The sequence below is a fragment of the Muntiacus reevesi genome, chromosome 1 (genome assembly GCF_963930625.1).
Source record: "Muntiacus reevesi chromosome 1, mMunRee1.1, whole genome shotgun sequence".
NCBI classification, from domain to species: Eukaryota; Metazoa; Chordata; class Mammalia; order Artiodactyla; family Cervidae; genus Muntiacus; species Muntiacus reevesi.
Window position 1 is genome coordinate 129,161,877 of NC_089249.1, and position 26,608 is coordinate 129,188,484.

The 26,608-nt window shown below is 35.9% G+C and overlaps 1 protein-coding gene across 1 annotated transcript in view; it reads right to left on the bottom strand.

The window, feature by feature from the left end:
* MSH4 (mutS homolog 4) overlaps positions 1 to 26,608 on the bottom strand; it is an 89,614-nt gene that overhangs the window by 46,627 nt on the left and 16,379 nt on the right. The window contains exons 3-8 of the mRNA XM_065928287.1: positions 24,526 to 24,686; positions 23,114 to 23,224; positions 20,424 to 20,539; positions 19,343 to 19,516; positions 13,355 to 13,527; positions 7,943 to 8,010 (exon numbers count right to left, since the gene is read on the bottom strand). Of these exons, the coding sequence (XP_065784359.1) occupies positions 7,943 to 8,010; positions 13,355 to 13,527; positions 19,343 to 19,516; positions 20,424 to 20,539; positions 23,114 to 23,224; positions 24,526 to 24,686 (803 nt within the window). The remainder of the gene's footprint in view (positions 1 to 7,942; positions 8,011 to 13,354; positions 13,528 to 19,342; positions 19,517 to 20,423; positions 20,540 to 23,113; positions 23,225 to 24,525; positions 24,687 to 26,608) is intronic.

The following is a 26,608-nucleotide window of genomic DNA, read 5'->3' on the forward strand; positions in this document are numbered from 1 at the left end:
TCCAAGTCTGCTTTGTATAATATGTGGCAACAGGCTATTCAACGAAGCCATGAAACCTTCAAAACTGCTTCGAAACATGAAGACCTAGCACCATGCATTAAAAGACAAGCCTTTGGAGTTTTTCAAAAGAAAAAAGTGAACACAAAGAACAGAAATAATTATTGAAGGCCACCACTTTCTCAAATGTGTCTGCACTGACAGTATCTAAAGATTCTGCATGCTATTAAAAAAAACCGAAGATCCTGAGGGCCATAACTAAGACTGGTGCATCCAGATAAGAAAATAAACTTTTTTTTTTAAAAGAAACTACTTCCAAAGGTAAGGAAAATAGGGTATTTATTCATCAACTCCTATTTGGTACTGGTCAAGACCTATCACTGGGGCACTGAGGCAACAGCTGATTACTCACTAGTCTCCCTGGGACCAGAGAAAAGTCCTCAGGTAGAAAGTCTTAGCTACTTGCAGAAAGAAGCCTACCTTACACAAAAGTGAGTACCAAGAGGATGTAAGTGGCACACCAACAAGGCCTACTCCACAATAATAAGTAAAAAAAACCAATTACAAAATGGGAAATGATATTGCAACACACACAATTAACAACAGGTTTATATAAAGAGAACTCTACAAATCAAAAACAATGATAAATCAATAGAAAAATGGGCAAGACTTTCACAAAAGCAGATATTCAAAAGGTCAATATACATATGAAAGCACATTCAACCTCATTAACAGAAAATGCCAATTAAAGCCACAATGAAATACTACTATCTACCAACCACTATAGCTAAAATTTTAAACTGACAAGATCAGGTTTGGAAAAAGAACAATAAGACTTCTCATATACTCCTGATGGAAGTGTAAATTAGTAGATACAATCATTTTGAAAAACATTTTGACAAATATTTTGTCATTATCTACTAAAGTTGATGGTATACTTAATGACTCAGAAATTCCATTCCTAGGTACCCAATAAAAATATGTCCAAAATTCTATTAAGAAACAGATATAAAATTGTTAAGCAATATTATCTCTAATTGCCATAACCTGCCAACAACTCAGAAGTTCAACAACTGAAATAAATAATGGCATATTGATACAGTGGAATATTATATAGCAATGAAACTAAATGAGGTATGGCTACATGTGACAACATGATTAAATCTTACAAACATAATGTTGGATAGAAGAAGCCAGAGATTTAAATAATATACACTGAATAATTCCTTATATGTAAAGTTTTTTAAAGAACTGGTAAAACTAAGTTATGAAGAAAAATTAATTTAAAGAGTAATTAGTAAAAAGTGGCTTCTTTTCAGAAAGAGGTAGAAAATAATGAACAGGAAGAAGCAGAAGGAGAGTTCCCTGTTTTGTTTTTATGTTGTTACTTTTGGCTGCGCTGGGTCTTTGCTGCTGCACATGGCTGCACCCTAGCTGCAGTGCTGGGTCTCCCACTGCAGTGGCTTCTCCTGCTGCAGAGCATGGGCTCTAGGCTGCGTAAGCATCAGCAGTGTGGCTCTCAGGCTCAGCAGTTGTGGTACATGGGCTCAGTCACCTTATGGACTATAGGTCTTCCCAGAACAGGTGTCAAATCCCTGTCCCCTGCCTTGGCAGGTGATTCTTAACCACTGGACCACCAGGAAAGCCCAGAAGGGGAGTTTCTGAAGCACCGGCAGAACACTGACTGGTCATCATGTGAATGTTCACTTTCATAATACCTAAAGACATTTTTGGCTGTAACAATTGGATTCCACTGGCATCTATCGGGTAGAAGCTATGGCCCATGCTTAGAAACTCAGTCGTGTCCAACTCTTTGCAACCCCATGGACTGTAGCCCACCAGGTTCCTCTGCCCATGGGATTCTCCAGGCAAGAATACTGGAGTGGGTTGCCATTTCCTTCTTCAGGGGATCTTCCCGAACCAGGAGTCAAACCCAGGTCTCCTATATTGCAGGCGGATTCTTTACTGTCTGAGCTACCATGGAAGCATCTAGTGGTTAGAAGCTACGGATACTACTAAACATTTTAGAATGTTTAGAATGTACAGAACAGTAAAAGAATTAGCATCTCAACAAATAAATAGTACAAAGTTGAGAAATTCTACTGTAGAGGAGTTGCATTATACAAGTACTCTCTCAACCTCTTACGTCACTGCTTCTTCTTTCTCTTTCTCTGTCTCTTTCTCTGTCTCTTTTCAATAGCTCCTAACCTTGATAGCATTGAATAAGTAAACTGCTATAAATTTTACAGTTTCAAGGTACTAAATGTTGTCCATACCACATGAGCAGGGAGGCAGACCAGACCCTTCCCTACGTGAGTACTCCTGATGAGTATCCAGCTCCAAATGACACCTTAACTGCAGTTTGTAAGACCTTAAACTCTTGACCCACAGAAATTGAGAGGATAAATATGTATAGTTTTAAGCTAGTATAGTTTTAAGCTGCTATAGTTGAGGTCATTTGTTATGCTGCAATAGAACACTAATTTTGATCCATGGGTCAGGAAGATCCCTGGAGAAGGGAATGGCAACCCACTCCAGTATTCTTGCCTGGAGAATCCCACAGACAAAGCAGCCTGGTGGGCTAAGTCAATGGGGTTGCAAAGAGTTAGAGCAACTTACTGACTGAGCAACTACACACACACATACAGTCTCTTTACAGTTTGCTTTTTCAAAGCGAAGAAGGGAGTCTCACCAAGGAGAATTGGGAGACAACTCTCTATTAGTCTTTTGCATTTTTGCACATCTAATGAGCAAAGGAAAGGTACTGACTGCCTTTGTTCAACATAGACTTTTCAAGGATATTTGTATAGTGAATAGACTTGAAAGATATATTGTCTACTTCTAGGGCAAAGAGCAGGTTTGCTCATGGTTCTTGAAAATAAAGGGCCTCCCTGCAGAATACCAGGCAAATATGGTTCAACCCCTAGGTTAAGAAGATCCCCTAGAGCAGGAAATGGCAATCTACCCCAGTATTCTTGCTTGGAAAATTCCATGGACGGAGGAGCCTGGCGGGCTATAGCCCATGGTGTTGCAAAAAGTCAGACTCAACTGAGCAACTGAGCACACATGCTTACTGCCCATAAGATTCAGGTTCCCTAAGATCAGCAGTTCTCTCCTGTAAAACACTGCATGTGCAGGTGTCACAAAGCCCTCTTCACATCACCCTGTTGGAAATGGAGCTTGGGGAACCAGTGCAAGAAAATGTTGATATTCTGGCTGTGGCTATTGTTATGAGTATAAAGTCCTTTTTCTCTGATCTAGGAGTCTGTGTCTTCTGTCAGCATTTATCAAACTGTGTCAGGCTAACTTATCACTTTGGAAGTAGGGTAGAATATCATATCCCTTACAGTTCCTGATAACACTATGATGCAATTGCTTTTAAAAACAACAACAACAAAATCTCAAAATGAATTCTAAATTCCTTTGGATTAGAGACTTACTTCTTATTATTTCCCTAGCACTCACCACAGTGCTTGGTAAAATAACTTGGTGAATTAATTAAAGAAAGAGCCATGACCTAGATACTCTTTACGGCAGTCTGAAATCAATGGGAAAAAATTAAAACTTAGGTAAAACTTGAAAAAATTATTTAATATCAAAGTTTTCAAATGTAGGAGGAAGTACTTTGGATGTTTTATAATGGAAAATACAGACATTCTTAATGAAATATATTAAACAGTAAGGTTATAAAGACTACATAAAAAGAAAAGACATCTGGATTAATTAAAATAAGAAGTTTAAGTTTGATTTTCAATAAATACTTATGATTGGAAAATATGCATTTTCTAAAAATCAATGTTCTTAATAGAAAATATAAGAATTCATCTTGGGTTAAAAATTTCACACTGAAAATTTTCAGAGAATATTGAGTTCATTCAGAAGTTTAAGTCAATCATAAAATTCAACCAACAGAACACTTAGTTCATCCACAAGTTTAAGCAAATCATGCCATTAAGCCAGCAAAAGTCTGAACTAATTTAGTAAATATTGTGTTTAATTAAGATATAGATGCTTATATTAAATTACTTTAAAGTCTCATTTAAATAAATCTCCAGATGGTTAGAAAAATATCAACTGAGAAACAGTATAAGGAAGACTGAAATTTATGAATTATGTATGAAGTCAATATATTGCATAAGTTTCCTTAAAAGTTAGTAAATCTCATCTGAAAAGTATTTTTTTTAAAAAACCTCCACAAAGGACATATGCGCTGGTTAGGAAAAATTTACAACTATGACTGGTCCCCCCAAAACTAAAAAAGATAAGTAACACTGGCCCTTAATAACCTTATGGAGCTAGTTACAGATTGCCTTTTCTGGACAAGAAGAAAGATTTTAGATTCTCAGTGTGCAGAATTACCTTATACCAAACCCCCTGGCTTTTCTAAAATCTGATAGTCAAATTGATTACAGAAGCTGGTTAGTTAATCACAGATATTTCCCAGAGAGCTAATTGGCTAAAATGATACTCCTTTCTTAATAAAACCAGAAATGATCTAATACAAAAAATATGTATAGCTGACCGTTGAACAACACAGCTTAGAACTGCATGGATCCACTTAAATTCGGATCTTTTAAAATAAACACATATGTGTACTGGAGATGTATTTTCTCTTCCTTACGATTTTCTTAACATTTTCTTTTCTCCAGCCTACTTTATTTAAGAATACAGTATAAAAACATACTGTACACAAAACATGTATTAAGTAGCTACTTATGTTATCAGTAAGGATTCCAATCAACAGTAGGTTATCAATAGTTAAGTTTAAGTGAAAGTGAAAGTCACTCAGTCTTGTCCGACTCTTTGTGACCCCATGGACTATTACAGTCCATGGAATTCTCCAGGCAAGAATATTGGAGTGAGTAGCCTTTCTCTTCTCCAGGGGATCTGCCCAACCCAGGGATCGAACCCAGGTCTCCCACATTGCAGGCCAATTCTTTACCAACTGAGCTATCAGGGATAGTTAAGTTTGGAGGAAGTAAAAAATTATATGAGGAATTTCAATTGTGCAGAGGGGTTAGCACCCCTGAGCGTGATGTTGTCCAAAGGTCAACTGTGTATTACTAATTCTTATAGCTAGTGACACTAAAGCATGTATATGTATGACTATGTAATGCTACACATTACACATTACACAATGTGACAACAATGAGACTGCTCTCAGGCATAACCGATAATTAATTCTTTCCTATAATAAAACTGAAACAAAGTCTTTGCTTACATACAGCTGAGAGTTGAACTGTATCCCCCTCTAAAAAAAGATAAAAAGTACCTCAAAACGCAGTCTTATTTGGAACTAGGGTCACAGAAATAACTAGTTAAGCTGACATCATATTGTAATAGGGTAGACTCCTAATTCAATATGACTGGTTTCAAATAAAACACAGCCATGTGAAGGACTTCCCTGGTGGCCCAGTGGTTAAGAATCCACCTGCCAATACAAAGAACATGGGTTTGATCCCTGGTCCAGGAAGATCCCACATGCCATGGAGCAACTAAGCCCATGAGCCACAACTACTAAAGCCCATACACCCTAGAGCCCATGCTCTGCAACAAGAGAAGCCACTGCAATGAGAAGCCTATGCACCACAAGAAAGAGTAGCCCCTGTTAACCACAATTAGAAAATGTCTGAGTGCATCAACAAAGACCCAGCACAGCCAAAAACATAATAAACAAATAAGAAAAAAAAGATAGCCATGTGAAGACACAGACACAGAGAGACCACCATGTCATGAAGAAAAGAGAGATTAAATGTATATAGCAGCAAATCAAGGAACATTGAAGATTACCAACAAACCACCAAAAGCTAGAAACAGGTAAGAAAGGATTCTCCTACAGGTTTCAGAGAAAACATAGCCCTGCCAAAATCTTGATTTCAGACTTCTACTCTCCAGACCTGCGACAATAAAATTATAGTGTTTTAAGCCATGCAGGGTATAGTATTTGTTTCAGCAGGCCCAAGAAACTAATATTAATTGTAAGTACAGAGTAGCCATTTCCTATTCCTATATTGAGTTGCATTTTTTCTGTGTTAAAACATGTCATTCATAAGTAAAACTGTTACTTAAGACACTTTTCATTTGAAAATACCATTCAAAGCAGGACATCTGGCAAAAGATCATAAGGGCTAACTGGTGCTTTGGGTTTATATTAATTGATTACTCATTTTTAAATCTCTGAAAGTCTGAAAATATTTGATGGCTCCAAAAATACTGCTAAACTAGTACAGAGGTTAAAAAATAAAGGTTAATGACACATGTTAACAAGAACATATTCAGAAGTAAAGTGAAGAACCCTCTCTATATATTCTGTTGAGCAGAAGTTTTTTAATTGGATGTATTCCCAGCTTGTGTTATTTTTACTTTTGTTGCCACTACTCTATGGTTCTTATACCACATGAGAAGTGATGCAATATTATTTGAAGGTAGACTAAATTCAGCTAAAGTTATATTCTATAAACCTGAAAACAACCATTAAAATAAAAAAACAATGAACTTAGCCAGTAAATCAACAGAGGAGTAAAATGGAGCATAAAAATATCCATTTAAACCAAAAGAAGGCAGAAGAAAAGGAAAAGAGAATATAGGTGAGATAAATGTAAAAAAGTACCATAACGGCAGATTTAAATTGTAACATACCAATAATCTCATTAAGTACAAATGAAATAAACACCTTAATTAAAAGTTCATTCAAGAAGAAACAGGTAACCTGAATAATTCAGCATTATATCTATTTAAGAAATTGAATTTATACTCAAGAATCTCCCTACAAAGAATAATTCCAAGTTTTAACAGCTTTATTTGTGAATTCCACCAAACATTTAAGGAAGAAATAATATTAACACGAGTTATATACAAACACTATGAGAAACTGAAGGGGAAGGAATGCCTCTAACCTCATTGTATGGTATCGATTAATTTTGTTTCAGATTTCAGTTGTTCTAGGTTACCTGTCATTTGTATATATTGAATTTTAAAGTGTTTCAATTATTTAAGGAAACTCCCAATTCTCCTCCTGTCCAACAGTCAAAACTTTTCCATATAATGATGTTTTTATTATAAATGAACCTTAAGAGTATTTCCTCTACAATATGAAAAGGTTTCCTAAATATAGATAAGCCTTCAATGGTTTTGCAAAGTAATCAAATTTCAAATAAAATTCTACTGATACAGGACTTCTTTCCTTTTTAAGCACCTGAGCAAAAATATGCAGGTGATTCTTGAACAACACAGGTTTGAACAGTGCAGGTCCACTCATAGGTGGATTTTATTCAATAAATAGAGTACAACACAATCCAGTTGGCTGAATCTGCAGACGGAGAACCCTTGGATGCAGAAGGCTGACTGTAAAGTTACATGCTGGTTTTCGATTGCACTGGGGTTGGGGAAGAGGCTGCCCTAACCCCCATACTGTTCAAGGGTTAACTGTAAATATATTTCATTAGAGTAAATATTTCTCAATTCACTTTAAAGAGAAATGAAAATCATCTATTATTTTCTTTATAGAATGTGCCTATAGGCACTAAGTATTTAAATTTGTAAAAATCCAAAGCCTTGTTTCATATTTAAAGGTTAAGCATACTGGAAAACTAACTAATCAAACTTTACATAATGATCATCTTTTAAAGGACCTTGGAACTAACATAATTTTTATCTAGTTTATTAAGCAAATGTCTTATAATCCAAGGTTTTTGAAAACTATGTCCAAACTCTTTAAATAAATATTTGATAAATGAAATATGTCAATTCCTCAATTAATAAACTTTTAAGTATATCATATATGATAACACATTAAGGAGAAAAGCTTCCTTTAAAAAGGCATAAAAATATTTCAGATAATAATGACTAAGTACTTTTCCAAAAGACTTTCATATTTTCCAATTGTTACATCATATTAAGACAAGTTATATCACATAATATATAATAAAATAACATGTATACATACTGTGTCTTGCTTTGGAATTTGAACTAAAACAGAAAGAAGTTGCTCTGTATCAAGAAATCTTGCTATAACTGAAATAAACAGAAAATATGAGCAGTTAAACTTTATGTTACAGTTTAATATATAGAGTATATAAAGTATTATCCCCAAATAATAATATAGCACAATTTTACCTTCAAATACCAGTTTTAATTGTCTTCATCCATTTTACATTTACCAGGAATAAAATAATAAATTCTAGTGTTCTTTTCCTAACTTTGATTACTCAGAATTTGTCTTCAAATTTTGACACTTCAAATTTTGATCACCCCTTTCCTTCTTGAAACTCTACTTCTCTGACTTATAGATGTTGCTTATCATAATTTTCTTCCCACTTTTTTTATCTCTAACTTTTCTTCATGATACTTAAAAGGTAAGATTAAAAGTCTAAAAGCATCGGTCAACCACTAACCATGTAACTTTCCAGGAGCTACCTAACTTCTCTGAACTTTAGCTGTTCTCATCTTTTAAAGATGAGATGGCTCACCAAAAAACTAAAAATAGAACTACCATATGATCTAGCAATTCCACTCCAGGGTATATATCCAGAGAAAACAAAAATACTAATTCAAAAAGATACAAGTACCCCTATGTTCATAGCAGCATTATTTGTAATTGTGAAGATATGGTACCTAAATGTCCATCAAGAGACAGTGAATAAAGTTGTGATACACACACACACACACACACACGTATACATGTATACACACACAATGGAATACTACTCAGCCATAAAAAAACAGTAAAATTCTGTCATTTGTGAAAACATGAATGGACCTAGAGGATATTACACTTAGTGAAATAAATCAGGCAAAGAAAGACAAATAGGTATATGTGGAATCTAAAAACTAAAACAAATGAGCAAATATAACAAAACAGAAACAGACTCACAGATATAGAGAACCAACTAGTGGTTACCAATGCCGAGAGAGTAGGGAGGAGGGAAAAGAGGTCGATGGGGGATTAGGAGCTACAAACTACTATGTACAAAATAAGTAAGCTATAAAGCATATGTTATACAGCATAGCAAATATAGCCATAAATTTGTAATAACTTTAAACAGAGTATAATCTATGAAAATTTTGAATCACTATGTTGCACACCTGACACTAATATTGTAAATCAACCATATCCCTCTGAAAATAAATTAAATTTAGGAACTTCCCTGGCAGTAGAGTGGTTAAGACTCCGTACTTCCAATGCAGGGAGCACAGGTTCAACCTTGGTTGGGGAACTAAAATCCTGCATGCCACAAAATTTAATTAACTACTTAAATTTTAAAAAGGTTTTAAAGCAGAACATGAGATATGATATGTTCAAGTAACTAAAAGAAGTTCAATTATACTAGAAGAGGGCAGAATGAAAAGTGACAAGTAACAAGAGGTGCTTTGGGAAATGAGAAAGAAAGCCATCCAGAAGAGTTTGGGTTTTATCCTAAAAGCAATAGAAGAGGTTGAAAGATTTTATGCAAGTGGGTATGTGGTAGCCCTGCAAAGATTTCCACATTCTAATCCCTGGAAACTTTATATATGTTATCTGGTAACGGGGACTTTGAAGATGAGATGACGTTTAAGCTTCTTGAAATGGAGAGATTATTCTGGATTATTTGTTTGTCACAAAGTAATCTATCACAAGAGTCCCTCTAAGAGAGAGGCAAGAGGATCAGTCAAAGAGAGAAGATATAACGACAAAAGCGGAAGCTAGAAAATAGAGAAGAAACTATTCTCCTGGTTTTGAAGACGGAGGAAGAGCCATGAGTCAAGGAATGTAGAAGGCCTAGAAACTGGGAAAGGCAAGGGAACAATTTTGCCCCAGAGCCTCCAGAAAAATGGACCCACTAACAAATTGACTTTCATCCAGTAAAAATGATTTATGACTTTCAGAATTATAAGATAATTAATTTATGCTGTTTTAAGCCTCAAAATTTGTGGTAATTTGTTACATCAATAGGAAGAAACTAATAAAGAGTAATATGTTCACATTTATATTTTCAAAAGATTACTCAGGCTCCAATATAGAGAAAAGACTATAAAGAACAAAGCTGGAGGACAAGGCCAAATAGAAGGCTGCAGAAATAAATCAGATTATAGATAAATGGTACCCTGGGCTAGAGCAGCAGCACTGGGAATAGAAGCTAATACCTATAAGAAACATATAGAAAAGAGACTTTATATTTGATGATTACTTTAATTTGATGATTACTTTCAGAGAAGGTAAGTGTCAAGAATGACTTCTGGTTGGTCATCTGGTTTGGTTAAGAGCTTGGATGTAGAGCTATCCTTTGAAATCAAAAGGGACTGATTTAGAAGGAAAGATGGCACAGTCTGGATACATTAAATCTGAGGTGATTAAGAAAGATCTAATAAGTGCTCAGTAGGCAATAAGATACTTGGGGCTGAAGGTCTGTAAAGATATCTGGGCATGAAATGTAAATTTGGAAGTTACAGGTATGTGAATGTATGCAGGTCAGGAAGCAACGGTTAGAACTGGACATGGAACAACAGACTGGTTCCAAATAGGAAAAGGAGTATGTCAAGGCTGTGTACTGTCACCCTGCTTATTTAACTTATATGCAGAGTACATCATGAGACATGCTGGGCTGGAAGAAGCACAAGCTGGAATCAAGATTGCCGGGAGAAATATCAATAACTTCAGATATGCAGATGACACCATCCTTATGACAGAAAGTGAAGAGGAACTAAAAAGCCTCTTGATGAAAGTGAAAGAGCAGAGTGAAAAAGTTGGCTTAAAGCTCAACATTCAGAAAACTAAGATCATGGCATCTGGTCCCATCACTTCAAGGCAAATAGATGGGGAAACAGTGGAAACAGTGTCAGACTTTATTTTTGGGGGCTCTAAAATCACTGCAGATGGTGATTGCAGCCATGAAATTAAAAGACGCTTACTCCTTGGAAGGAAAGTTATGACCAACCTGGATAGCATATTTAAAAGCAGAGACATTACTTTGCCAACAAAGTTCCGTCTGGTCAAGGCTATGGTTTTTCCAGTGGTCATGTATGGATGGGAGTGTTGGGCGGTGAAGAAAGCTGAGCACCAAAGAATTGATGCTTTTGAACTGTGGTGTTGGAGAAGACTTTTGAGAGTCCTTTGGACTGCAAGAAGATCCAACCAGACCATCCTAAAGGAGATCAGCCCTGGGTGTTCACTGGAAGGACTGATGCTGAAGCTGAAACTCCAATACTTTGGCCACCTCATGTGAAGAGCTGACTCATTTGAAAAGACCCTGATGCTGGGAAAGATTGAAGGCAGGAGAAGAAGGGGATGACAGAGGATGAGATGGCTGGATGGCATCACTGACTCGATGGACATGGGTTGGGTAGACTCTGGGAGTTGGTGATTGACAGGGAGGCCTGGCGTGCTGCGGTTCATGGGGTCACAAAGAGTTGGACACTACTGAGCGACTGAACTGAACTGAACTGAATGATAATTATAAGACCAAGAAGATGGGTAAATCATATAAGAAAATACAAAGTAAAAAGGCAACCTAAGACATAGTTTTGAAGCACCATAGCATTCAGGGAATGAGTAAAGGAAAACAAGCCTAAAAAGAAGACTCAGAAATCTTTCTCCCTTCCATTTGAAAGGAAGGACTCTGGGGTTTTCACTCTGTTACCTGAGCAATGACAGAACTTTCTAAAGACATTCCAAGACAGTCTACCGTCCCACAGTCTATTTGTAAATTATAAAGATAACATTACAAGGGAGATGGACAGTCATAAACTTTTTAAAGAAGTGTATGACAGAGCTTTAAAAAAAGGAAACTCCAAAGAAGTAGGAGGAAAACTGAATTGTATAATCACAGAAGCAAAGAAAGGCAGTAATTCAATAAGGAGAGATTTTGGCAGTACCAGAGAAGTTGGATTTCAAATAGAACTGTGTGTATGTTAGTCGCTCAGTCATATCTAACTCTTTACGGCTCCATGGATTGCAGCCTGCTAGGTTCCCCCGTCCACAGGATTCTCCAGGCTAGAATACTGGAGGGAATTGCCACACCCTTCTCCAAGGGATCTTCCTGACCCAAGGATAGAACCCAGGTCTCCTGCATTCCAGGCAGATTCTTTATTATTTGAGCTACCTGGGAAGCCCCAAATAGAACTAATATGTGCCCATTAAATTTAACAACAATGAGACTATGGGTAAATGTCTTAGGCTTGGTTCTCCAAAAAGAGACTCTGAAATGAGGATTTATATGCAAGTAATAGATTAAGAATTTGCTTCCATGAGAAACCAATAGAGAAGAGGACAGGAAGGGAAAAAAAGCCAAGCAAAAGCATAATTTCAGGCAAAATTCTATGGAAGGTAACTTCAGTTCATGCTGTAGTAGAACTTCTGAACTTTAAGTTACATTCATGGCTATTGCCAAAACAGTGTGAGGCAGTTAGGCTTTCATATTCCCACACTATTCAGTCATTTGACGGCCCACAAGGCACATTTGACCCTCTCTGCTTAGCGCACAGCCCTCCAGTACCTGAGGGTAGACTACTAACGAGAGTCCAGGTGCAGGCCATTAGCAGCAAAGAACACAGAGCAGGGAAAGGAGCGCAGAGAAAAGTAAGAGAGACCCAGGAGGATACGGACAGAAAACCAACAATGTCTGCTACACTGACCTTGACAAGAGAAGTCTCAGTACAGTAGTGGGCACAGAAAGAAGACTGATTGAAATGAGGTGATGAGAGAAGACAGTATGTGCATAAAATTTGTTTTTCAACAGGTGATGAATGGTAGAATAGCGATAAGATGTTGCTGTAGACCACAAGGGTGACCAGTTAAAAATAAGCCTTTTCACACCTTTTCCAAAGCCTCACAAAATACACAGGAATACATAGAAAAAAATGAACTTACTCAGCAACATTGGAATTGCAGTCACAGTCAGTATAATGTCAGAATTTTGAAGAAATTATACTAATTAAAAGATATTTAGAATTGGACTGAAGAAACCTAAAGACTGTAAATGCCTTCTAGATTTTCATGTACTTTAGTTTAAACCACCAGAACAATAGTGGGGATACAGAAGACAAATCAAGTGGCTAAAATCCAGAAACTAGACTAGGATCAGTGCAGATAAACTGCCCTTCCACTTAAAGATTTAACAAAAAAATTGCACTGCCATGCCAGTGAATAGGTGCCAAGGGCAATTCTATTACCTCATGAGTTGGATTGCATCTCCGCAAAAGAAATTTTGTAATCCCAAATCCTGGTATCCAAATGTGACATTACTTGGAAACTAGATCTTTGCAGATGTCATCAAATTAAGATAACATGATTAGGATGAGCCTTAATCCAACAGGACTGGTATCATTTTAGAAAGACATATATTTTTAATAATTTGCATTTGTAAAAGTAGATGATATTTACCTGACTGAAGTCCAAAAAAGAGTTCCTCATCTTGAAGCAGTTCCTGAACACAATCTAATCTCATGTTAATGGTTTCAACATCAACTAGAGGTTCTAATATATTAGAACGAAGTCTTCTACTTCCTCCAGGAGTCTTAGTATAATTTAGAACACCAAAGAGTGTGTGACTATTCCTTTAAAAACACAAGTTAGGAAAATTTCATTAAGTACACAAAGGAGAAACCAATAAAACTGTAATTTAATTTTTTTAAATGTATTTATTTTAATTACTCTACAATATTGTGGTTTTTGCCATACACCAACATGAATCAGTCATGTGTGCACATGCATCCCCCATCCTGAAGCCCACTACCACCTCCCTTCCCACCCCACCCCTCTGGGTTGTCCCAGAGCACCAGCTTTGGGTGCCCTCCTTCATGCATTGAATTTGTACTGGTCATCTATTTTACATATGGTAATATACATGTTTCAATGTTATGCTCTCATATTGTCCCACCCTTGCTTTCTCCCACATAGTTTTAAAATAATCCTATAATCTACGATAGTGATTCTCAAGCTTTCATATTCATACAAATCACATGAGGATTCTGATTCAGTCTGATGAGGTCTGATCATCTACATTTAAATAAACTCTCAAGTATGCTGTCAGTCAGTGAAGCACACTTTGATTAACCAGGATCTACAGCATCTTCTTGCATTAGTGAAGGACTTTTTTTCATAGACCAGTTACAAGACTCACACTAATATAAAATGTTCTAGTCCATGGCATGCTATCAATAATAACAAGATATCAATAATACATACTTAAGGGGGAAGAGAACTTTACACTGATAAAACATGTATTTTATATCATCACTCTGTTCTAATTTATGAAGTTAGAGAATTATAAAAGAGAAAGAAAGAAAATAATATCAGGTACAGAAACTATTACAAACAAACAGGACTGTACAGAGAATGACAAGAAGGGTTGCTTTAGTTAGGTTGGTTGAGAAAGACCTATATTTATAACTGACAGTTGAATTAAGACATACATACCAAGATGATGATGAGAGGGGAATAATTATGACAATGATGGTGAGAATAGCTAATATATTGAACACAAAGTATATGCCAGGCCTTATTCTAAGAAATGTACATATATTATTTAATTTTAATAACCATGGTATGAGCTAGATACTATTATTAACCACATTTTATAAGGGAAGAAACTGAAACACAAAGAAATTAAGTAATTTGCCTGAGGTTTCCAAATAAATGAACAACAATAATCAAAGAGTTATCAGTTTAAAGGGGCAAAACAGAACAGCAATTTAAGCCCAGGTAGTCTTCCTGGTGGAGAAGGAAATGGTAACCCACTCCAATATTCTTGCCAGGAGAATCCCATGAACAGAAGAGCCTGGCAGGCTACAGTCCATGTGGTAAAAGAGTCGGACATGATTTAGCAACTAAACCACCACCCGTCTTCCTGGCTCTAGAACCAGAAAGATCAAGGTTGGTGGAGCACTGCAAAGTAAGAATTAAGGGAAATGAATAAAGAAGTTGAAAGAAATCAGAACACAGAAGTCCTTGTAGGCCATGGTAAAGAGTCTGAATTACATTCTAAAGGTAATGGGAGCACTAGAAGACTTTTAAGCATTAAAGTTTCAAGATGTAATTTCTGGTTTAAAAGGATCACTTTCTGGCCACTAGGTTGAGAACAGACTAATTGTAGGGAGAGGAAGAAGACAGAGAGACAAGTTAGGGGCTATTATACTATATAGTAGTCCAGGCTAAAATGATGGAGGTATGGATTAGGGTTGTGGGGGCTTCCTTGGTGGCTCAGCAGGTAAACAATCCACCTGCAATGCAGGAGACACGGAAGATGCAGCTTCAATCCCTAGGTTGGGAAGATAACCTGGAGGAGGAAATGGCAACCCACTCCTGTATTCTTGCCTGAAAAATCCCATAACAGAGGAGCCTGGCAGGCTGCAATCCAAAAGGTCACAAAGAGTCAGACACAACTGAGCAACTGAGCAGTAAAAGTATGGTGTTAAGTTTGTAGACTTGGAAATTATAAGACAAGACGCAGAATATGAATGTACTCTAAAGGCTGAGTCAAGAGGATTTACTGACATAATGAATTTGGGTTAAGAGAAGAAAGGAAATAACAATGATTTAAATTACCAGACTATCAAATTTTTGGTAATGTCAATGTAAGCATTTTTAAGAAATTACTCAAATCAAGCCCTGGCTAGGAGTCGGGAGAAGGTTATCATAGGTAAGTCACAGGTACAATTTTGAGAACTTGCTTTTGCAGGAACAAGAGAAGTAGGAAGCACACCTAACCTGCCATTTGCTATAGAAATCAATGGTGGAAACTATACTGAACAAGTGATAAGTCCATAGAAGCATTAGAGCTATTCAGATAGTTCAGTAGGTAGCATGCTCATCTGTCAACCTAATATTCTTTGGTTTAAATCAGGGAAAAGACCTCAATTTCTCCTCTCAACTACAATATGAACTCTTGGAGGTCAAATAGCCTATCACTTAATATATAGCAGAAACTCAAGCAATGTTTGATGGTGACAATGGTCAAGCAATGATTATGAAATGTGCCAAAGTAAAACTGAGTATAAAACCCTTTGTAATAATTACTGGCCTTAGTTATTGACTGTCTATGTTACCCTATGTTATTTTAACTTAGAAAGTCAACAACAAAGTAGTTTATTCAGATATTATTTTATCTTTTTCCAGGCAACAGAAAAAATATTACTTATTCACTAAGCTGGAAAGGAAAAACTACTATTAACTACATTCTCCTTTAAAAGGTTATAATTTTAGATCACCATTATCCAGTGGAACTGCAAAGGTACAGAGGTCACTACACTGATGGATGACAAAAAGTACTATATACAGTAATATTCCTACGTTACTAAAAGTAGTACCAACAGTACCTAGATAGATCTAAACTGTTCTTGATGACTGAAGTAAATAATAAACAAAATAAGATATGTCTGGAGATTTCATATAGTGGAAAGTAAAGCCAAGATAAGATAAGAACGCACAAAGCAACAGAAATATTTAAACACTGCAGCTCTGAAACTGGCACAAGCACTTTAAGGCTTCAATTGTCTAAAGCACTCTTTATTCTATTCAATACTCTTGATACTAAAATTTGTATTTCTTTTCATTTATTTTTATTAGTTGGAGGCTAATTACTTTACAATATTGTAGTGGTTTTTGTCATACATTGACATGAATCAGCCATGGATTTACATGTATTCCCCATCCCGATCCCCCCTCCCACCTCCCTCTCTACCCGATCCCTCTGGGTCTTCCCAGTGCACCAGGCCCGAGCACTTGTCTCATGCATCCAACCTGGGCTGGTGATCCGTTTCACCATAGATAATATACATGTTTCGATGCTGTTCTCTCAAAACATCCCACCCTCGCCTTCTCCCACAGATGGTAATGATAACCCTATATGCAAAACAGAAAAAGAGACACAGATGTACATAAAATTTGTATTTAAGTTTATACCTTTCATTGATACCTGTGGTTTTCAATATATTAATTACTAAAAGCTGTGATTTTACTCCAAGCTTACTTACTCCCAACCTGCACTTTACCAAACTAAATAGCTTAAGTTTCCTTGCACATACCATATTACTATATTGAAAATCATGCCTTCAAAACTTTTTTATTCACTCTCTTACTATTTTTTTTACTCCTTAATCTGGATAACTTCTATTTATATTTCAAAACTCATGTCAGGGCTAAAAAACAAAAAAAAGTCAAGGTATTAACCCCGCTATAAAACTATTTCTATAATAATTCTTTTACTCCTTAACTAAGACAAATTAACCTTCTCTGCTATGATCCCATCAATTTTTATGCAAATTTTCATTACCATACAGTCAACCCTTTTTATAGGCAATTGACTCCAAGACCTCTAACGGAGACCAGAATCCATGGATACTTAAGTCCTTTATATAAAATGGCCTACTACAGTGGGCCCTCCATATCCACAAGTTCCATATCTGTGATTTCAACCAACTGTGGGTCCCTCAGCTACAGAGGGCCTGATGTACTTAATACATGTTAATGACCTATGATACTATATGTCTCCTCCTCTAGACTATAATTCCTCAAGGAGATAAACCATTACTCACTAATTCTTTGTACCAAATTGAACCCATATTAAACTATGTAGTTTATCCCTACTATAAACACCACCACAGGTTAATCACATTATCTTCTAATGACATTTTGATTCCAATTTAGGTACCTCAACCATTATGAAATCTTATAAAAACCTCATGTTTATAGTGTGTTTGTGCATGTGCACAGAAACACACACATATGCACAAACACATGAGCAATCTCCCATTCTCCTTTTCATTCATGTTTACCATCAATATTCATCTAACTGAAGCTAATAATAAACCAATAAAACCAGCAATCCAGTCATACACAAAGACCACTTTTATCATTTTCAACTACTTCAACTTCTCAAACGATTATGTAGCCCCTTGAATTTCCTGTATTTAATGCTTTTAAAACTGGTTATTTTAATATCTACAGGCCCTTCCGGTGGGCAGAAGAAGAGACGCAGAAGTACAGAACAGACTTTTGAACTCTGTGGGAGAAGGTGAGGGTGGGATGTTTCGAAAGAACAGCATGTATATTATCTGTGGTGAAACAGACCACCAGCCCAGGTGGGATGCATGAGTCAAGTGCTCGGGCCTGGTGGGTTGGGAAGACCCAGAGGAATTGGGTGGAGGGGGAGGTGGGATGGGGGACCGGGATGGGGAATACGTGTAACTCTATGGCTGATTCATGTCAATGTATGACAAAACCCACTGAAAAATAAAAAAATTAAAAAATTAAAAAAAATAAAATGGCAGAAAAAACTTAAAAAAAAAACAAAACTGGTTATTTTAGCATTGTAGTATTCTGCACACAGTAACTTCTTTTTTATTATGGTAAAACATGCAAAACACAAATTTTACCATTTTAACCATATTATGCTCACTATTCAGTGCTATTAGGTATACTTGCAATAGTGTGCAACCATTACCACTATTCATTTCCAGAGCTTTCTCATCATCCCAAACATAAACTCTGAATCCATTAAACAATAACTCTCCCATTCCCCAGTTCCCCCAGCCCCTGATAACCTGTCTACTTTCTGTTGCCATAAATTTGCCTATTCTAGGTACTTCACCTTTTGTGTCTAGCGTATTTCACTTAATACAATGTTTTCAAGGTTCCTACATCTTGTGGCAGAATTTCATTCCTTTTTAAAGCTGAATGATATTCCATTATATGTATACATCTTATTTGTATATGCTTTATTAGTCACTAGTTGATGGACAATTGGTTTGTTTCCACATTTTGGCTACTGTGAATAATGCTGCTATGAATACTTGTGTGCAAGTATCTCTTTGAATCTCCACTCTCAGTTCTTCTGGGTGTATACCAAGAAGCAGAATTTCTGGATCATATGGTAATGCCAAATTTAGCTTTTTGAGGAACCACCGCATGGTTTCTCAAAGTGACTGCACCATTTTAAATCCCTACCATAAATGGATTAGGATTCTAATTTCTCCATCCTTATCTTCCGTCTATTTGATTATAACCATACTAACAGTGTGAAGTGATAACTGTGTTTTTGACATGTATTTCCCTAACAACTAGTGATGCTGGGCTCTTGCCTATTGTACCTCTGTATGTCTTCTTTGGAGAAACGTCTGCTCAAGTCTTCTGCTTAATTTTGAAATGGTTGTCAGGTTTTTTTTTTTTTCTTATTTAATAAAATATCTTTTTAAAATTTGATCTTGGTGAAAACATTTGAGCAGTTCAGCAACAATGGTACAAGTATTAAAAACATTTATTTTCAATATTTCTCCACTAAACAACTTTAAAAAATATAAATTAATTATTCATAGAAAAATATGACACTACAATATACTGCTATATTTCCTAATAAAAAATGGATAATCTTACCTAGAATCTTGATTATTAATTAGTAATTCAAGGTTTTGGGCTGATGATGAATCTATCATGGCTGTCTGTTCACTACCCTGGAAACAAATCTTTAGCGACTTTGGTGCATAAACTGAATTTTGAATAAATTCAACATATTTTAATAAAGCTGCAACAGCTGCAAGGCAGTAATATCTGTAAGGTAACCGATGATACATCACTATAAATCTCTGTAATAAAAGCATTGCTATAAAGGAAAACATTTATTTTACTTTTAATAGCAAAATTATAAATATTTGCATAGCATTGCTTAAATTCAAAGGGAAAAAGCACTCCAAGTGTTCCTCATTTTTGATGACTAGTTAAATTATCTTTAAAGCATAAAAGTTGATAAAAACAGACAATTTTCTGAAGTCTGAGACTTAAAGAATAAGTTTAAAGAATAAAAAATGGATTCACAGTAAGTCACGTTAGAATTCAACATTCAATGGTACCATTCTAAGTACCATCAAATAATATTGAGAAAGTCTGAGGGCTTAAAAGCTATAGTCAGGAGATCATAATGTATAGGAATGTACCTCATTCCTATATACATCCTAAAATGTATAGGATCTTGGTGAGAAAAGTCATCATGATTAACTTAGTGAACAAATAGTCCAACCTGGCTCAAGGAAAGTATCTGTTCAGCATGTTCTAAAAAATATCCATTCCAAAAGTATCATTTCCTGTTTCATTTCGAAGGGGTAAGGGTGTGAAGTAACAGGAACACAGCTTTACCTGTGTTTCACTTCTGTGCCCTCACATTTCTAGTAGCTCTGGCTACTTAAGCTTTTCATTTCAAAGTAAAGTGAGCAGCAATGATTAGGGCAATAGATTATGACTAATTTGGAGAAATTCTATATAAATTAAGTCAGCAAAATATGCCTTGTGTATAAGTTTCAGTTAATACTTTACGATTCAGTAATTACTGAGTGTGCTTTATGAAATTTTCTTAGCATTTTTTTCAGTGGTAGGGATATAGCAAAGAACAAAACAGACAAAAGACATTTCCTTCCTGGAATACACACTAAAGACTTACTACTTGCCCCTATACTTAACTTACTTGGACTGAACCTCCATTAGGACAGTGTTGAATTCTGCTATGCATAACTGTTCAATGTATTCTAGTCCTTTTGTTTCATTGAAGTATTTCCTTTGGATAGTAGTGAAATTAACGTTCTGAAAAGAATTTTTAATTTCAAAATAGATTTTAAGTTTCATGCACAAAACTGCTTTCTTAAACACATGCTCATACATGGGTAGGTGGCTTAAAATATTGTGCAAAGCTTATTTTTCATTATTTATTATTTTCTAGAGTTAAATAAGTTTTTCTAGTTATTTGCTAAGTGAATTTGAGTAGTCTGTAGCTCTTATTAATCTATACTCACATGAAATTTTAAGTACAATAATAAAAACATGAGTCTTTGACTACTACTAACTTTATTCTACAGCAACAACAAAGGTTTTACACTCAGCATCATATTGGGCTTCCCTGGTGGCGCCACTGGTAAAGAATCCGCCCACAATGCAGGAGACCTGGGTTCAATCCCTGGGCTGGGAAGATCCCCTGGAGAAGGGAAAGGTTACCCACTCCAGTATCCTGGCCTGAAGAATTCCATGGACTATATAATCCATGGGGTCACAAAAAGTCGGACACAACTTAGTGACTTTCACTTTTCAATATATTATCATAATTGAGGGAGGGTAAATATTATAATATACTAGTTGGGAAAGCAAAAAATACCAATTCCAGATATCAAATCTATGAAATATTATCTACTTGAGGTGAATTTAATTTATAGAATAAAGAAAAGGAGATAATGAAACTTTTTAAAAAAGAGGAAAATTTAAAAAAAAGCATGCAGTTGCAAAATAAAAGATCTGCTTATTTTGAAGAGAAGTATTAGGTAAAAAAGGCAATATATTAGTAATGGACTCTGAAAGAGTTGTAAGACTGAAAAAGTCACAAGCGGGTATGGAATTTGATAGGTCTCAAGACTGCTTGAACAGTTATCTCATCTAATCTTCCCAATATAACTCTATCACATAAGTCATATTTATCTACAATTTTCCTCTAAGTCAAATTCTGAGAAGCTGAGTAACTTTTCTAATATCAAAGAATTGACACATGCCAGAGCTCAGACTTGAACTTAGATTTCTTTGACTACAAAGTTCATGTTTCTTCCATTTCATACTGCTTACTTGATAGAGGTCGTTTTATGGTAAGTGTGATAATAATGTTAACAACAATAATAACATTGGGTTTTTTTTTTTCCCCTCTGCTTATGATTCTTTCATAAAAATATTGAGGTGGCCAAAAAGTTCGTTGGGATTTTTCATGTTATGGAAAAACCTGACCAAACATTTTGGCCAACTCAGTATTTCTATAGGACTTCCTAGGTGGCTCAGTGGTAAAGAATCTGCCTGCCAATGCAGAACATGCAGGAGACAACTGTTCAACCCCTGGTTCAGGAAGATACCCTGGAGAATAAATTGGCAACACACTCCAGTAATCTTGCCTGGGAAATCCCATGGACAGAGGGGCCTGGCAGGCAACAGTCAGCAGGGTCGCAAAGAGTCGGACAAGACTCAGTGGCTAAGCGTACATGCAATACTTCTATGGCTCTCTCACTCTTACTCCTTTCAGGACTTTGCCCAAGTGAAACCTCACCAATGAGACTATTTCTGATAACCAGATATAAAACACCAGTTCTCTAGGAGGTAGATACTATTATCGTCCCTATTTTACTGACAAATAAAAACTGAAGTTTAAAGAGGTTAGATGGCATCACTGACTCAGTGGACAAGGATTTGGGTGAACTCCGGGAGTTGGTGATAGACAGGGAGGCCTGGGGTGCTGAGGTTCATGGGGTCACAAAGAGTCAGAAACGACTGAGAGACTGAACTGAACTGAACTGAAAGAGGTTGAGTAACTTAACTTGCATACAGTCATTTAGAATCAGGATTTGAAACCACAACAGTCTGGCTCATATAGCACAAGGCTATATTGCCTTACATCTCAAGGGTAGTAGATATATGTTGTTTTCACCTTCAGAGGATTCATCTATCCTACAGTCTATGTTGTTCTGTCCATTTAGGACTGCCAATTACAGTACTCTGTGCCCCACAGCAAAAAGTCAATGACCAGGGATTAATCAATCATAGTGCTTCTACCCCCAGAAACAGAGATTAATATAACATGTGGGAGCATGAACAAAACAGTAACAGTTCAGGGTCCTTCTCTCAAATTCATATATGGACACCGGAAGGAAGAAGTTACTTTTCTGCCTCGTGTATACTCTGGAAAAGTCCCTTATTACCTAAAACATTTTTCTTTTTTCAAAGCATATCAAGAGTACCAAATTAAATAAGTGAATTCCTCATCATTTTTATTACATGTATTCAGTTCAGTCGCTCAGTTGTGTCTGATTCCTTGCGACCCCATTGGACTGCAGCATGCCAGGCTTCCCTGTCCATCACCAACTCCCGGAGCTAGATCAATCTCATGTCCATCAAGTCGGTGATGCCGTCCAACCAACTTATCCTCTGTTGTCCCCTTCTCCTTCTGCCTTCAATCTTTCCCACTACTAATTATATGTATTAGTAGTCCCTTAGCTTAGGACTTGTACTTAGTGAGTACTTTATGGTAAATATAAAGTTACTCAAATTATTGTTCTTTAATATATTATAAAATGGATTTTTAAAAATATGAAGATTTTGAATGTTACTATTGAGAATTAAAAAATCACTTACCTTGAAATTTTCTGTGATAAGAGTAAACAACTTGGTTGAATTCCCCACAACACAAGCAGTATTTGACATTATTATTTCCAATGGTGATAAAATTTTAAGTTTAGTGATCACCTAAAATTGTTTGAATAAATAATCTCTTAAATGTAGGCTTAGGAGTCTCTAAAACCAAAAATGTTTCATATTTTTCTGAGAGATAAGTGCTTATAATTAATTCAGAGACATACAAAATCACAACTGTCCTAATAATATATTTTAATTAAACATATTTCTAATGGTGCTATGTTAAACATACATTCTATAAAATTGTAAATATATTATCATAAACATAGGCTGTATTTTACTCACAATAGTTTGTATCAGCTGTAAGCCCCCAAATAATTTGAAGTTATTGAGTATGTATTCCTTAAAAATAATTTTTTTAATAAAATCATCTACTCGGTATTTTATTCATCTCCATGAAAAACATAAACATTCAATAGCTAACTATGGTGACTCAATCAGCATGGCCACACTGGTATAGCTTAGAAACTGAAAAGTACAGAAACATAGATGAGAAACATCTGTTTTATGACTGATGCTTTTCATAGTGTAAGGCAAATTTATTAGAACTATTCTAGACACAAAAATTCTTAATATGTCAAACATTCCAGTCTAAAAAAAAAAAAAACTTTTATCCTATCATTTTTAAATTGCAAAGAAATGTGAAATAACCAGATACATAGTACTAATATCATTTAAGTTGTTAAGTATATTAAAAAATTAATTATTACGTAGAGAAAGGAGATCTACATACTACGGAACCAAAAAGGGGAATGAGAGAAAGAAATAAAGAATAATAAAACATTAAAAATAACATAGTATTTAATATTTTTTCATAACAGAATTTGAGTCAAATAACTTTTTAGAATATAGAGATTAGGAATAGACTACCTGTACCTGACAAGTCACACAAATTCCCATGACAACAGACCAGTGGCCCAAACTAATGATGAGTGATAGGAAGTGAAGGCAAGAAGTTGAGGGACTAAATTATCACTGAATTAAAATGCTAGTCTCCCTTACTTCTAGAAAATAAAATTAAAATACATTTCAGTGGAAACAACCCTTTGGAGATAGCATTATGACACATGCTATTTTTGGAATAAGTCCAGGAATTATTAGAAGATATTAATTTTAGAAACATTAATAGTAATTTGGAATATTCAAGTAACAGCAAAACATGTTATTTCAGAACAAAATAATATTTAAAAATTAAAATCAGATGTAAAAAAATGTTTCTTTTAATCCAGAGTACCTAGATTGGTGCAATAATGAATAACCATTATTCTAACAAAAAGTAAACAAATTACAGAAGCAATGCCTTGAAAATCTTCAAAGTACCCTCTAGATGAACCATTTTCTAGGATACTTACCTTTGCATATGTTGTATTGTCCGCAAACTGAGATAATACAATTTGTGGGCTCTTTAAATCAATACTTGCCATTCCTATTTCACCTCTGGCAAGTCCTCTCCCTTCAACAACAGCTACAATAACTGAAGGAGAGTGTGCAGAAACTGCAGATGAGGATGTAGCTGTCAAAATTGTTGAAAGAAAATATATAAACATAATACTTTGTAGTTCTTTCTCATAAGCTCTCAAAGCACCAAATCAAGGGCAGAGTTTTAACATCCAAGAAAAAATCTTGTTTTCCTCATCAAAATAAAATCTTTCCACATCCAGACCAAATAAAAATGTTAATTCTCTATGTTGCCAAAACTTAACTTCACATTTAGAAATAATAAATTCCATATTGTCTTATTTTGCATTTTACTGGAATGATAGCATAAAGAAACAATAAATTTGGGATAAGAAAACATGATTTATCTTATTTTGTCATTTAAAAGCTATAGGAATTTGAGCAAATTATTTCATAATAAGCAATCAAAAATCACAAAATACAATGTAATAAATGCCCTATCTGACTGAAGAGGTAGCTGAAAGGATCAAATGGGATAATATACACAGATGTATTTTATGTAGTATAAAACATACAGCTACAAACTGTAGTAACCAGATATCTGTATAAGGTTGGATATTTTATTAATGTGCTAAGAATGCTTTGTCACCATGATTCTTTCAATTGTTGCTGTTCATTCACTAAGTCATCTCCAACTCCTTGCAACCCCATTAACTGTAGCCCACCAGACTTCCCTATCCTTCACTATCTCCTAGAGTTTCCTCAAACTCATGTCCATTGAGTCAGTGATGCCATCCAACCATCTCATGCTCTGTTGCTCCCTTCTCCTCTTGCCCTCAATCTTTCCCAGCATCAATCTTTTCCAATGAGTTGGGTTCTTCACATCAGGAGGCCAAAGTACTGGAGCTTCAGTTTCATTATCAGTTCAGTTCAGTTGCTCAGTTGTGTCCAACTCTTTGTGACCCCATGAAATCACAGCTTGCCAGGACTCCCTGTCCATCACCAACTCCCAGAGTATACTCAAACCCATGTCCATCGAGTCGGTGATGCCATCCAACCATCTCATCCTCTGTCATCCCCTTCTCCTCCTGCCCCCAATCCCTCCCAGCATCAGAGTCTTTTCCAATAAGTCAACTCTTCACATGAGGTGGCCAAAGTACTGGAGTTTCAGCTTCAGCATCAGTCCTTCCAATGAACACCCAGGACTGATCTCCTTTAGGATGGACTGGTTGGATCTCCTTGCAGTCCAAGGGACTCTGAAGAGTCTTCTTCAGCACAATTTCAAAGCATCAGTTCTTTGGTGCTCACCCTTCCTCTAATTAATGGTCTAATTCCCAAATCCGTACATGACTACTGGAAAAACCACAGCTCTGATTATATGGATCTTTGTTGGCAAAGTAATCTCTCTGCTTTCTAATTTGCTGTTTAGGTTTGTCATAGCTTTTCTTCCAAGGGGCAAGGGTCTTTTAATTTTGTGGCTCCAGTCACCGTCTGCAGTGATTTTGAAGCCCAAGAGAATAAAGTGTGTCACTGTTTCCATTTTTTCCCCATCTATTTGCCATGAATTGATTGGACTGGATGCCATGATCTTAGTTTTTTAAATGTTGAGTCTTAAGCCAGCTTTTCTCACTCTCCTCTTTCATACTCATCTAGAGGCTCTTTAGTTCCTCTTCACTTTCAACCATTAGAGTGGTATCATCTGCATATCTAAGGTTGTTGCTATTTCTCCTGGCAGTCTTGATTCCAGCTTGTGATTCATCCAGCCTGGCATTTCACATGATGTACTCAGATAGAAGTTAAGTAAGCAGGGTGACAATATACAGCTTTGACATACTCCTTTCCAAATTTTGAACCAGCGTCCAGTTCTAACTGTTGCTTCTTGACCTACATACAGATTTCTCAGGAGGCAAGGCATGTGGTCTGTTATTCCCATCTCTTTAAAAATTCTCCACACAGTTTGTTGTGACCCACACAGTCAAAGGTTTTCGTGTAGTCAATAAAGCAGAAGTAGATTTTTCTAGAATTCCCTTCCTTTTT